The sequence below is a fragment of the Labeo rohita genome, chromosome 7 (genome assembly GCF_022985175.1).
Source record: "Labeo rohita strain BAU-BD-2019 chromosome 7, IGBB_LRoh.1.0, whole genome shotgun sequence".
Classification (NCBI taxonomy): domain Eukaryota; kingdom Metazoa; phylum Chordata; class Actinopteri; order Cypriniformes; family Cyprinidae; genus Labeo; species Labeo rohita.
The window spans coordinates 39,668,453-39,683,805 of NC_066875.1; the positions used below are offsets into that span (position 1 = coordinate 39,668,453).

General features: G+C 38.3%; 1 protein-coding gene across 2 annotated transcripts in view; it reads left to right on the top strand.

Annotated features, from left to right (window-relative positions):
* Positions 1–1,682: 1,682 nt before the first annotated feature.
* The window catches only part of kirrel1a (kirre like nephrin family adhesion molecule 1a), a 46,352-nt gene continuing 32,681 nt past the window's right edge, over positions 1,683–15,353 (top strand). For both annotated transcript variants that reach the window (XM_051114886.1, XM_051114889.1), the window contains exon 1: positions 1,683–1,989. In XM_051114886.1, coding sequence (XP_050970843.1) covers positions 1,941–1,989 — 49 coding nt within the window. In that variant the 5' untranslated portion in view covers positions 1,683–1,940. The remainder of the gene's footprint in view (positions 1,990–15,353) is intronic.

Here is a 15,353-nt window from a genome sequence, read left to right on the forward strand (position 1 = left end):
CCGAAGAATAAGTGTCTTATCTAATGAAACGACAGGCCATTATCTTATAAAAAAAAAATCAGAATCAGAATCAGAACAGCTTTATTGCCAAGTATGCTTACGCATACAAGGAATTTGTTTTGGTGTCACAGGCTTCCAGTGCACAGAGACGACAACAACAACACAGAGAAAATAATATAAGTTGAGAATAAAAAAATACACATATGTAAATATAAATAGACAAAAATTGCAATATAAGATTTAAGAAAATAAATAAATTGTATATACAGTTGTGCTACAGATGATAGAAAAAGAACAGAATAGAATAGAATAGAATACAGTAGAGTAGAATAGAATAGAATGAGATGCCGGGATGTACTGAGATGTAGGTGGTAACAAATAAAGGATATTGCACATATTTTTATTGCACAATGGGGGGGGGTCTGGAACATTTAACTGTTCATTAGGTATATTGCCAGAGAGATGAAACTGTTCTTATGTCTGGCTGTCCTGGTATTTGTGGTCCTGTAGCGCCGACCAGATGGCAAAAGTTCAAAAAGGGGATGGCATGGGTGTGAGGGATCCAGAGTGATTTTCTGAGCCCATTTCCTCACTCTGGATGTATACAGTTCTTGGAGGGTGGGCAGGGGAGCACCAATAATCCTCTCGGCGGTCCAAACTGTTCTTTGTAATCTTCTGGTGTCTGATTTTGTAGCTGAGCCAAACCAGACAGTTACTGATGTGCAAAGAACAGATCTGATGACAGCTGAGTAAAACTGTTTCAACAGCTTCTGTGGCAGGTTGAACTTCCTCAGCTGTTGAAGGAAGTACAACCTTTGTTGGGCCTTTTTTGCAATGGGTCGATGTGAGTGTCCCACTTCAGGTCCCGGGAGATGATGGACCCTAGGAACTTGAATGCCTCCACTGCAGCCACAGTGCTGTCCATGATATTTTTAAACAGAAAAACTTGTCAAAATCGTCTGACATCATTGTTTTATCTTTTTTTTTGTAAAGGGCATTTGTCTTTCTTTGCATGTTCACTTTGTAAACACTGGGTCGGTACTTCTGCCTACGTCACATGTGACCTTTACAATGTTACTACATAATGCATCAAGTCAAGCTAGTGCAAGACAAGCATTTGTGGTTAAAAAAATATATTAATTTGCTTTATTACATTAATAAATCCTGTAATGTTTTCCTCAAAAACCTTAATTTCTATTCAACTGAAGAAAGAAAGACATGAACATCTTGGATGACAAGGGGGTGAGTAAATTATTAGGAAATTTCATTCTGGAAGTGAATTTTTCTTTAACTCATATCGGACATACAGTAGGTCAAAGAACATATGGATCAAAACACGGTGGATCAATGTAGTTATGTCCGGGAATGTATTCAAACTACACACCATAATGGTCATAATGGTCCAGGAGTTGAGCGAACAATAAATGAATTGATTAATCACCCCGAAATTTGCATGTAATTTCTGACGACTCTCTGTTCCAAAAAAGAATGTTCTGATTCGCGAATCAGCTTTGACTCGAGAACCGCTCGGACAGATTCATTCCGATTCGTAAACCGCTGTTCAGACAGTTTTGCGAACCGATTCAATGAAAAGATTCAGTTCAAGAGAACGATTCGCTCATGAATTGGACATCGCTGAAAAGAAACAGAAAGGGAGGGAGCAGCTGCTGACACGAGAGAGAGAGAAAAAGAGGGGGAGAGAGAGAGAGGGAGCAAGAGAGCGATGAACAAGGAATGTGCCACTAATAAGAAACCGGAGCGTCGCTGAGGACGCAAGAGAGGAAGGCAAAAGAGGGAACGGCTGAAGAAAAACGACTAGAAATGCGATAAAAAGTAGCGAAGGGCAGCGAAAAGGGGCAAAACACAGCCAACACGTGAATGGAAGGATTATAATCCACCGTTGGAGGGATTTTGACGCTCCCCATGCGGAGATTTGAACCATGCAGGGACTGCTGCTGCTTCTGAGTTTGGCGTTGAGTTTTCACAGAGGTAAGTGACTCCGTTTAATGAACCGCGGGCGCAAAGTTGTGTGTGCACGAGCGTCTACGAGAGAGAAAAAGGGTAGATGTGCAGAGGATTTTATAGCGTTCACGTCTGTCCGGTCATAAAGGTGCAACGTGACCTTTGCGTTCCAAGCGCAAAGTTAACGGTGCTGTCGTTCGAATCCGTTATGACGGGATGACAAAACTCTGCCAGTGCGGAAGACTGAAGAGCGGCGTTCCCTCCCGTCAAACATGCTCTCGTCATGAGAATACAAATTAGACGAGAGGTTTGAGGGGGGAAAGGACACGCGTACATGCACACACTCATGCAGGGGTTCTTTGACAGACTCCCGCATAAAGAAACGCACCGCTTCGTTTGCTTTTCCCGAGGTCGTGCAGGTAATTTCAGCACCTGCGTCCACAGTCAAGCACGCTGGATCACAAATAACCGACTATTTTCACTGCACATAGCACGGCTAATTAATGTCTCGCATTGTGCAAATCCAGGTGCGCCTGTATTAATGTATCCAGCGAGTTGCTAGGCGACAGCACAGCGCTCTACCTGTTAGATTACAGCATCTTTTCCCGTGATCGCGCCTATGCGGACACCCTCCCTATTGTCTACTGTCACACACTGTGCATGTGTGTGTATGTGAGTGAGTCAGGGAGGGAGAGCAGGTACAGACCACTCCATCATAGGTGAGGGGCGTGTTTTTGTCCCGGCAAGGTAGAACGGATGATGTAAGCGCCATTCTCACAAGGTCCACAATATCAAAGCAGAAACATGCATATTCATCGAGAAATACCTTTTGAAAACAGGTCCAGGTGACTCTTGATGGAATGCTTTGAACGTCAGCATGCGACAAGATCTGGGGAGATTCGTCTTTCAGGAATTCAGGCTTTGTTCAGCATCACACAATGTTTAAAGCGGTTATAAAATAAAGCAGAATATACAGAATGACTCACTAGAATGAATGAAAGTACAGTGTGAAATGCACAATGAGCATTACAGGTAGCAATGCACGCAGCGTAAAGGGAAAATACATTTTTTTTGCTCATCATTTTCTCAACCACAAAGATTTCATTGATTTTAAGTGAACACGTTTTTGCCAGCGTTGGTTTAATTGCAACAACTGTACTGTAATGCACATGCACTGATGTCATTTGATTTATTGCATCTTAAGGTGGAACATATTAAGGTATCAGTGCAATAAGAAAGCTAATATACTCGGGTCACTTGCCTGTGCTCATAGAGCAACATGACTTGGCATGCAAGTTGGCCCGTCAGATATCTCTTTTAAATAGGTGCATTATTGTAATGACTTTAACAAGGCTAGCAGAGGCAATTGTGATGACCTCACAACAATGCAACCATTGTCTTTCGAATAACTGTTTGATGGTGTACGCAGTGTAGTAATATAGGTCAACATTAAACACACTGTGAAGTAACCTGCCTAAGAAACGGCAGTGAGAACGTTGTGCGACTACATGCGCACATACTGTAAGGGATGTTCTTTGTTGTCATGTTTGAACTCGCAACATGTATCCATTAGAATGCACTGGATCAGGTTGCATGTTTTTCTCTCTTCATTATGGGTTGTCAGACACTCCTAAACACATCAGGTGTTGTTTTATTTGTGCACTGTGTACTTGTTTATAATGAAGAGGTCTGTAATTGTACAGTGACAAACTGTTGTAATGTGAGCTTAAGCATCAGATCCACTCCATCCTGGCAGCCAGGAGTCATTCAGAACCAATGCCTCTAATAAAACCTGCAGTCGTCTCATGAATCATACTGTTACACTGTGTACAGGCATGTCCTGTAATTGTTAACCCTTTACAAACTAAGACTTTGTATATACAACACAGCATCATATCATTGAGGTGACCGTGTGCATTTGTGTGGTGTCAGCATGATTTTCTGTACTATCAGTATTTCTTATGGGTAGGTAGGACGTGTAAGTTGATTAATCGCTTTACGGCACAATCGAAAGAGTATTCTGTTCATGGCTAGATCTGTGTTCCTGCTGAGTTGAGTTCCATCTCTAATCAAACTCACCTGAACCAGCTAATTATGGTCTTCAGGTTCACATGGAAATTACAGGCAGGTGTGTATGAGCAGGGTTAGAACTGAAGATGGATTTCCATGAGCTTTATCGAGCCCACCTGCTCTATTTGTGATGATAGCTCACTAAGCGTCTCATTTACTGCTACAGTTTGTATGACTTTTGTGCCATTTTCAAATTTTCAAACCACATAACACCTTTGTGTAAGGGACTTTGGGAAATTTTGGTCTCATTCTCCATTCTGCATCTTCAAACACTAGTCAGGTTTCCATCCAAAGTTGCAAATTTAACTTGTGCGCAAAATTGGAATATCGCATAAAACATATAAGCACCGAATAAGCACTGTTTCCATCCGCCAAGTCAATGAGTACAAAATCGTCACTCCCTGATAAACTAGCACTGAATACACTCTTAAAAATAAAGCGATGCTACAGAAAAAACATTTTTGGTTCCACAAAAAAACATTCAGTCAAAGGTTCTTTAAAGAACCATCTCTTACCTTTTTATAATCTGAAGAACCTTCTTTCGCCACAAAGAACCTTTTGTAAAACAAAAAGGTTCTTCAAATATTAAAGGTTCTTTATGAAGCCATTTAGACAAAAAAGGTTCTACTGTGGCATCGTGAAGCACCTTTATTTTTAAGACTGTAGCACTAAGAAAAGTAGGAGAGGCCACTGAATATAATCATTTTCATATATAATAAATTACTTGCGCCACAGAGAGAGCAGATGAAACACAATAAATGCGGTCACTGCTTTCAGAGGTTTATGCCTGCTGTTTGGGAATGCAGTCTTGTAAGACTGCTTGTACTTTGACGAAAGACTTTGCTCGAAAAGGCATTTCAGAATGACCATAACAACATTTCAGATGCTGTACAATGAGATCGGTCTGCTGGTTAGTCAACTTATCCCTTCTCATAGCGCAAAGTCACGTGAATTTTTTGTGCGCGCGGAAGAATTTTTCGCAAAATGCGTTTCCATCTGTTATTTAGCCCTTTTTCGCACAATGCAAAAACCACATCAAGCGAGCATAAAAACTTTTTTGCAAATTAAGGGATTTTCCCCCCCCCAAATTTTGGCATTTCTGATGTGATACTTTAAAATGTGCATAAAAACAGGGTGATGGAAACATAGCTATTGTCTCTTTCTTTGTGTCAGCGATGTGACATTGTGCTCTACTGAGAATGAGATTTCAGACCTTCTGCAGAGGGTATCAGCATAAAGCTGATAAAAAATTTAGAATTGGGTGAATCGTTCAAATCTGCATGACTTTTTTTTCTATCTACTTGTGTGTTCCACAGAAAGAAAGCCATACAGGTTTATAACAACATGAGGATGAAGTGATGACAGAACTTTTATTTTTGGATGAGATCTGACTGAGGGATTGGTTTGTAATCTTTAGTTTCTACACTCTTAAAAGTAAAGGTGCTTTAAAAGGTTCTTCACAGCGATACTATAGCAGAACCATTCAGTCAAAGGTTCTTTAAAGAACCATCTCTTTCTTACCTTTTTGTAATCTTTTATAGAAGGTTCTTCAGATGTTAAAGGTTCTTTATGGAACCATTTAGACAAAAAAGTTTCCTCTATGAACTAGAAGACTGCAGTGCATATGGAAATTGCTTTGTTTAGTCAGTTTAAGCGTTCTGGCATGGGTGCTGCATTTTTCTTTTATGGTTTTTAAAATTAAAAGTAGTCTTTTACTTTTTAACTTTTAAAAATGGGCATCAAGAGCCCTGCATTCCATTCGGTTGCACTCTCTTCATTTGCACGTTTTATTTTTTGTTTGTTTTGGCCTTATACTTCTTAATCAGACTGTCATGACAGACTTCTCTGTTGACGTATGCTGGATTTCTGCTTAAACCCTGCCTCTTTTTTTACAATCAACCAGCTCTGCTTCATCCAATCAACAACGAATGAGAGAACCAAGTCCCCACCCTACATTTTTTCCTTTTTCAATAATCTGTTTTACTCGAATGTGTCACAATATGGAAGAAAATACCTTCTGCTACTTACGGTTCATTGCGACTTTAAGAGCAATTAGACAAGTCATTGTTCAGGCAACCCACTGACTAGTTGATTTTGCAAATATGCAGATTTCCTTTTTCCTAATGAAAGCTTGTAGTGTGTTTGTGGGTGTCTGGAGGTGAGCCTGTAAGAAAAGACGGCACTGGGGACAGGTGGGTGAAGTTGAGGGACTGAATTGACAAAGATTGGAGTTTTCTTTTTGTTGTTGTTGGGGGGTGGATGGGTGAAGGGGGAGCTGGAGCGGGGAGTGCTTTAGGCCAGAGGGAGAGAAAGGCATTATTACTCATGCCTGGCTGCTCTCATAGAAGAGGCTGCTCGCACCCTCTCTTCGCCAATCTCTCTCTTTCTCTTGCTTCCAATGAATATGAGGGGGGAAAAGTTCAAAGGCCCGGCTTAGACGAGGATCTTTGAACCCCCCTCGCCTCTTTTAGGGGCTCCCACATCCCTTCGCATTGAATCGATTTTGAACATGCCATGTTTCCCTTCACATGAACAGCGTTCCATTCATTCACATTGTGTTTTGTCAGCATTAGCTGTTATTGTGTCATGTTTAAAGAAGTAGTTTAACCAAAAATTGAAATTCCTTATTTTTTTTCCTCTGAACTTTCTGCATTTATTTTTTCTGTAGAACAAAGGAGAATTTGAGAAATGAACTGGCCATTTTTCCATACAACAGTGAGCTTTGAAGCTTCAAAAAGAATGCAAAAGCACCATAAAATACTTGGAAGTAATGTAAATAATGATGTCAGAATTGTGAACATTATTCCTTATCTAGTCAGTTCTTTTCAATGATTCATTTGATCTGGTTCGCTGAACCCAGACAAATGATTCGTTCATGCATTGCAATGATTCAGATCTGACTCAGAAGTTGTATTTCAGTCAGAAATGAATAATTTGTCTTTTTAAAATGTCATGTAAACATTGACTTGGATAACCTAGTAGTAAAATATATACAATGACACAGTGTTTAATGTTTTCTTAGATCAATGTAGACTGTAACTCCATTATAACAGCACATGTCGAGTCATATAGTCTGCTTTTGACACTTTTTGTGTTCTTGTTGAAGCTCGAAAGCTCCATTCTTTGTAACTGTAAGGACAAAAACCAACCATAACTTTTTTCCATAGTTCACTTTTTGAGTTTCGCACTTGAAAAAAGTTATACAGGTTTGCAGCAACAAGATGGCAAGTAAATAATGAGAGAATTTTCATTTCCCGCTGAACTATGCCTTTAAAATTGGTCCTCGCTCCTGCATTTGCACATCTCTTTCTTTCCAGAAATGGTTTTGTCGAGTGGCCCCTTGTTCTGGCCCTCGCTCTGCTTTTCATTCTTTTGTCGTTCCTCACTCCCTCAGTCTTCTCATTTTTCCCTTCTCCCTCTTTCCATCCCCCAGTTCGTTTTCCCCCTTCCCTCTTTCTAATAAGTTCCAGATGTGTTTCTTACATTCCTGTAGTCAGAGGAGAGGGGGAGGGGTCACGGAATGGGAGAGGGAAACAGGGACAGAGGAAAAAAAAAAGAGAGGGAGAGAGAGAGATGGAGAAGCACATGAATTAAAAGAGAGCGCATGATGAAGAGGCCACTCTGTACTGTAGACACTGATGAGATTCTCCTCTGTTGTGTGCGTGTGTGTGTGTGTGTGTGTTTATCTGTGTGTGTGTGGAGAGTTTTTCAGACATCCCTCCCACCGCTTCCCCTCCCCCTCTGCAATGGAATGTGGCTGATGATGATGGTGATGTCATTTCTCGTTCTCTGAAGTTTTCAAATCAGGGAGGGCTGATCGACAAATTCAGCCTATCAGGCAGCCCGCAATAAAAGCCATTCTCAGTTGGGGAGACAGCGAGACGTTCTGCATCAAAAGCATTATTACCGGTCACCCGGTGAGGTTGTGGACCAAAATGTAGAGCTGTTAAAACGCTAGCTGTTCCGGTGCTGACTCAATACAAAGATGCATTGTAAATGTTTTTTTCTACACTAAAGTCAATGTGAAATCAAAATGGCCTCTTTTACTTTTCCAAGGCTCATTCATGGGCTTATCGAGGATCGTTCATTAGTGCAAGTTAATTAAAAAACGAAAAAAGGGATAGTTCACCCAAAAATGGAAACTCTGTAATTTATTCACCCTTAAAGGGGTCATCGGATGCCCATTATCTACAAGTTGATATGATTCTTTAGGGTCTTAATGAAAACTCTATAATATACTTTGGTTAAAAATTCTCAATGGTTGTGTAAAACAGCACCCTTTTTACCTTGTCAAAATCAGCTCTTCAAAAATCATCTCATTCTGGTCGAGGCTGCTTTAAATGCAAATGAGCTCTGTTCGCCCCGCCCCTCTCTTCTCTCTGTGGAGTGACAAACCTGTTTACTTTAGCCACATTTAGCCGCATTTAGCTGCTAAACTTGCTAACTAGCACATTATTAGGGAAGATGATCGAGAGAGATTCATTAAAAAAAACCTTATACTCAGTTCTGCTGTAAGTGAAGCTGGATCACAAACGATTTGCGTGAACATAGACGGATATATGTAGATTGGGAGGCGCATTCCCTTTACAAACAAACGTAATCAACTGCATCTTCAGCGGCTCAGATGTTGGGAGTAAATGATGACCACTACGTTTATTATTACATCCAGCAACACAACACCTCAATCTGAGATATTCTTGTCTAACTTACATCCCTGCTCCGGCATTGAAACAATAAGGGCGGACTGTTACAACTGATCTGAGGTAAAACGCACATGTCAATCAACTATCGTGGGAGCGGCCTCTGTCGGTGTGACGCCACAAGGACAGGCATCTGAGAATGGCTCGATTTGAAAAAGGGAATATTATTTTTACAGATTAATTAAAAACCACTGCATGGATTTTTATCATTATAGGGTAGATTTGTACATACACTGCCAATACACATTATTGTTCAAACAACATAAAAAAGTGAACTTAGCATCCGATGACCCCTTTAAGTTTTCCCAAGTCTCTATGAGTTTCTGTAGTCTGATGAGTGCAAAATATGATATTTTGAAGAATGTTGATAACCGAACAGTTGACGGTAGCCGTTGACTTCAGTAGTATGGAAAAAAATACTATAAATGACAGTGGCTACCCATCAAGTGTTTGGTTACCAACATTCTTCGAAATATCTTAATTATCTTGACATGTAAAGGAGAAGTCCACTTCCAGAACAACAATTTACAAATAATTTACTCACCCGCTTCTCATCCAAGATGTTCATGTCTTTCTGTCTTCAGTCGTAAAGAAATTATGGTTTTTAAGGAAAGCATTTCAGGATTTTTCTTCATATAATGGACTTCATTATAATGGCTCTAAACGATCCCAGCCGAGGAAGAAGGGTCTTATCTAGTGAAACGATCAGTCATTTTTTTTCGGAAAATAAAAATGTTATACTTTTTAAGCACAAAAGCTTGTGTAGCACTAGCTCTGGGATGCACGTCCACAACACTACGTACTATTGAATCATGTTGAAAGGTCACGCGGAACATAGGCAAAACTACAGACCCAGTGTTTTTAAAGCGAATGTGCAAAGACTAAGAAAGTGCAAGTAAGTTAAACGCTGTTTACAAACAAAAAGGTACAATGATATCGGACGATTCTGAAGTTGTAGGAGTTTCGCCATACTCTACCTTTTTGAGTACACAGACGATGAACTTAGACATGATTCGTAGCGTCGTGGACGTGCATCCCAGAGCTAGGGCTACACAAGCTTTTGTGCTTAAAAAGTATACAAATTTTTATTTTTCGAAAAAATGAAGTCCATTATATGAAGAAAAATCCTGAAATGTTTTCCTCAAAAACCATATTTTTTTACGACTGAAGACAGAAAGACATGAACATCTTGGATGACAAGGGGGTGAGTAAATCATTTGTAAATTGTTGTTCTAAAAAGTGGAGTTCTTCTTTAAAGGAATAGTTATCCAAAAATGAAAATGATGTAATTAATTACTCACTCTCATGTTGTTCCAAACCTGTAAGACCTTCTTTGGAACAAAAATTAAGATATTTTTGTTGAAATAAAGAGACAGCAGTGTGACTTTTTTTTAAAATAGTCCATGTAATTAATGTTGTTATTTTTGTTTTCTTTGCACACAAAAGTATTCTTATAGCTTCATAAACTTAAGGTTGAAACACTGATGTCACATGGACAATTTTAATGATGTCCTTACTACCTTTTAGGGCCTTGAACGTGTTATTTGCACTGCTGTCTATGCAGGGTCAGAAAGCTTTTGGATTTCATCAAAAATATCTTACTTTGTGTTTCAACGGGTTTGGAAGAACATGAGAGTCATATTTAAATTTGTAAATAGTGCTATATTTGTAGAAATTAACATTAATTTAGATTAATAAATGCTGCGAAGTGTTGCTCATTACTTAATGATACCTAATGCACTAACTAATGTTAACAAATTGATTGTTTTAGAAAAAATATTTGAATTCATAATCTTGTATCAAACTGTAGTAACTTGCTTTGCCTCTGAAACAACTACTCCTCCACCGCTTGTTTCCATTCTGGTATGTAACGCCCACTTTTCACTATTCAGTCAATAGAGTGCAACAGTTGGACTCCGGGAGTAAAAATCCCATTCATCTTCTTCATAGGGGAATTGTTTTTTTTTGCTGTTTTTTTCCAAGAAAACTCAAGATTACTTTATTTGCCCCTAGGGAAATTTGTCTTGGACATGAAGGTTGCCACATACAAAAATACATACAACTGTAATACAATAACAACATACTTTTATTAATCTAGAAAGCAAGACTTACTGTGAGCTACGAGGTTTGTAATCAATGATATATGCTTTTTTTTTAAGCCATCAGCCTGCATTATTTCAACTTATTGTTAACATACTGGAATCCTGCTGAGAAACTACATTGCTTTTATTGTGCAATTCTTCAAAGAAATCTCCACCAATTAGATAACTCTGACAAGCGACTTGCACCAAAACACTCTTATGACACACTTTGAATGATTAGTTTTATATTTTTTAGATTGTTGATCACAGTGCTTCATGAGATTGTAATTCTTTCCCTTATTATTAAAGGAGTAGTTCACTTCCAAAACAAAAAATTACACATAATGTACTCACCCCCTTGTCATCCAAGATGTTCATGTCTTTCTTTCTTCAGCTGTAAAGAAATCATGTTTTTTGAGGAAAGCATTTCAGGATTTCTCTCCATATAATGGATATCTATGATGCCCCAAGTTTAAACTTCCAAAATACAGTTTAAATGCAGCTTCAAAGGGCTCTAAATGATCCCAGCCAAGGAAGAAGGGTCTTATTTAGTGGAGCGATTATTTTCTAAAAATTACAGTTTATATACTTTTTAAATGGCAAATGCTCCTCTTGGTCTAGCTCTGCATGAACTGTATGTATTCCTGTTTATGACAGTTAGGGTATGTCAAAAAACTCCTATCTCAACTTCAGAATCGTCCTACATCGCTGTTTTATCTTTTTTGGTAAAGGGCGTTTGATCTTCTTCGCATGTTCGCTTTGTAAACACTGGGTCGGTACTTCTGCAGCGACATAGGGTGATTTTAAAGTTGGAGGAGAAAATGAGATGGGAGTTTTTTGACATACCTTCTTGCAGAGCTAGACCAAGATGAGCATGTGCGGTTAAAAAGTATATAAATTACATTTTTTTTTTTACAAAATAACTGATCATTTCGCTAGATAAGATTCTTTTTCCTTGGCTGGGATCGTTTAGAGCCCTTTGAAGCTGAATTTAAACTGCATTTTGGACGTTCAAACTCAGGGCACCATTGAAGTCCACTATATGAAGAAATCCTGAAATGTTTTCCTCAAAAAACATAATTTCTTCACGACTAAAGAAAGGCATGAACATCTTGGATGAAAAGGGGGTGAGTACATTATGTGTACATTTTTGTTCTGGAAGTGAACTACTCCTTTAAAGCGGTTACACAGTTAACAGTTCTGTACCTTCGTCTTTTTGTCTTATTTTTGAAAAAAAGTTGTAATGTTGTGCATCACCTTTATTTCATGTACACCTCTTTAACTTAAAAAAAAATCCCTGTGGGAAAAATACTTTAGAAACCAAGGCCGCTGTTGGCAAAAGATAAAATGAAGTCCTGCCCTAATTTTTTTTAGCTAAATATGAAAAATCACTCGTAAATGGGTTACATTTTCTTTGGGAAGTAAAATGGGTTGTCAACGTTGTGTTTTAAGTTGACTTGAAGCTAGTGATGAATACATTAAGAGCGTGTAAACATCAATCAGACGTTAATGACTCCTGGCTAGTTACTCATCAGCGTTGCTCATCTTTAGATGAGCCTTGAAGGAAATTCCCACACTCGAGTGGAACGCTGGCTTTTAATATGACTAGCGTTTTCCATTCGTTTGCATCAAAGTACGTCAAAGTCATAAAATAAAAGGCATGTGATGAAACAGCAATAAATTCTCTCTGTCTTCTGAGAGCGAGTTTAATGTCAGGTTGTGCGTGTTTCCTCATATGCGCACACACACAAACCACATCTGGCATTCCCAGCCTCTTGATATTTGTTTGGAAAGCCAAATATTTAGTGCATTAAAAGTGCGTCTGTGAGGTATTAGGTAATACTTCAAGCCTCGGCCCATTGGAAGTGGACAGTCCGTCCAAGCATTAGCATAGCACTCTGCTGATGACCCTTGAGGTTGCCATGGTCACTGTATGCAATATTATGTCAATGTTCCCACAGTAGTCATGGCAACAATAGCTCCGGCAGCGATTCGCACAAATAAATAATGTTAAAAATCAACTGTATAAATGCTGCAGGAGATGAGACCCGGTGGTCGAGAACGGAGCGAAATGGGGGAAGAGTAGGAGCCAACGAGAAATAATTTTCCTTCCCTCCTATTTCAAATAGATCGGTTTCTATAGCAACGCGGGGCTGCGCGGATAGAGGGACAAAGAGCAAGAAGGAGAGGAACGAGGGATGGAGGGGGAGAAAAGGACGAGGAGAGAGAGGTGTGAAGAGGGAGATGAGAATGAGAGAGCGACACGGGGAAAGAGGTGTTCCTCCTTGCTGTCAGGAATGGCAAGGGCGACTCAAGAGAAGCAAAGCGGGAAAATGATGGAGGGAAAGCGTTGGATGAGGCTGCAGACAAATAAGAGACGACATGAGGAAATGTTGACGAAGGAGAGAGACACACAGACCTGTATATAACAAAGCAAAGCGCTCATACGCGGTTAGCTGCCTGAGTGCTTTAGGGTTTTCTTGAACATTTTTCATTGCAGTTGTTCCCGCTTGACATTTATTTAACTGTTTAAATGTTAAAAAGCACATTTTTTGCCTGTTTAAATGTTAAAACACACATTTATTTAACTGTTTAAATGTTAAATAAGCATATCCAGGCCTGCTGCACATGCAATCACATGGATTGTCATGCATACACACATAAACACACATTGTTGTGTTTCCATGTTTTATGGGGACATTCCATAGGCGTAATGTTTTTTATACTGTACAAACCATATTTTCTATGGCCCTGCTCCTACCCTATACCTAAACCTAGCTCTCACAGGAGACTGTGCACACTTTTACTTTCTCAAAAAGTAGGTACACACACACACACACACATGCATACACAATTGTAATTTTTTAAAACAATGGGTATGGATTAACTGGACAATTATTTAACAGATTAACACATGCATTGTCATGCATACACATAGAAACACGCATACACATATGCATTCTCAATTGTAATCTTTCAAAACATTGGATAACTGGACACAACCGTTTAGTGCTAAAAAGCACATTTAACTGTTTAAGTTTTAAATACGCAAAGGACGGCCTGCTGCACATGCAAACAGATGCATTCCCTTAACATAAAGAAGCATACTTAAAGTTTATTTTATTAAGTATACTTAAGTAAAGTTCAAGTATATTTTTCAGTATACTTTATGTAGTAAGTATACAAATATCAGTGTACTAGTAGTATACTTGTAAGTGTACTATTTCAACTTCTTGGGACCAAATTGGCCCACTTTCTAGTATATAAAAGTATACTTTTAAGTATAACAGTAGTAAACTTTGAGTACACAACTAGTTTACATCTATGTTTTTAGTTTGCACTGCACTAAAAGTGAACTTACAGGTATACTGGTAGTTTACTAATTAAGTACTACTACATTTTTAGTACACTTCCCAGTAAAGCTACTAGTTTAGTAGTTTTATACCACAAGTATGTTCGTAAGTTTTCTTTAAATGAACTTTACATCATACTTTAAGTATACTACTGTCCCTATTTAAGTATTAATTTTTATTTGTTCTATTATATTAATATCTGAACATACAAAACATTGAAAGAAAGAACAGGATGACTGCTTGGAAACAAAAAGATTTTATTCTAGCTTAATGCATTCTTTTTTATTAACACTTGAATGTGGGTAAGTTATAAAGAAATAAACAACATTTTGAACAAAAAGATGAAAAAAGACTATGAATTGGATTTAGAATGATAATCAAAATCTTGCTGAAAGCTTGGCAGTCATTATTACCTTTTCATGGGTCGACATTTTATTCCACAACGTTACACTGTTTTATGTAATGCTGTTTTATGTCTGATGATTGTCTTAGATACTTAAAGTATACTTATACAAGTATACTTAAATGTAATTTTAAGTATATTTCTGAGAAGTACATAAAGCACATTTCTGAGAAGTGCATGAAAAGTAAACTGAAAGTTACTTCACTATTTTTTAGTTTAAAAGAAGTATACTAATAGCATACTTGAATAAACTTTTTTCGTAAGGGTTGTCATACATACACATAAAAACATACAAACATGCGTACACACACACACACACACATGCATTCTCAGTTGTAATCTTCATAAACAATGGGTATTGTTTAGCTGGCCACGGAGGACTCCTGCATACACAAACACATGCATTGTCACGCATACACTTCTAAACATATACAAACATGCATTCACACACATGCATTCTCAATTGAATTCTTCCAAAACATTGATTGAAAAACTGGACATTTATTGAACTGTTTAATGTTAAAAAAAATCACATTTATTTAACTGTTTAAATGTTAAATAAGCATAAGATGGCACATGCAATTACACACATAAACACATACGTACATGCATGCACACATGCATTCTCAACTGTAAAATTTAAAAACTTTGGGTAATTGTCCAACTCTACATTTATTTAACTGTTTAATGTTAAAAGACATACTTATCTGACCTTTGAAAGGTTAATAAGCACATTTAACTGCTTCAATGTCAAATAAGCATAAAGAGGCCTCCTGCACATGCA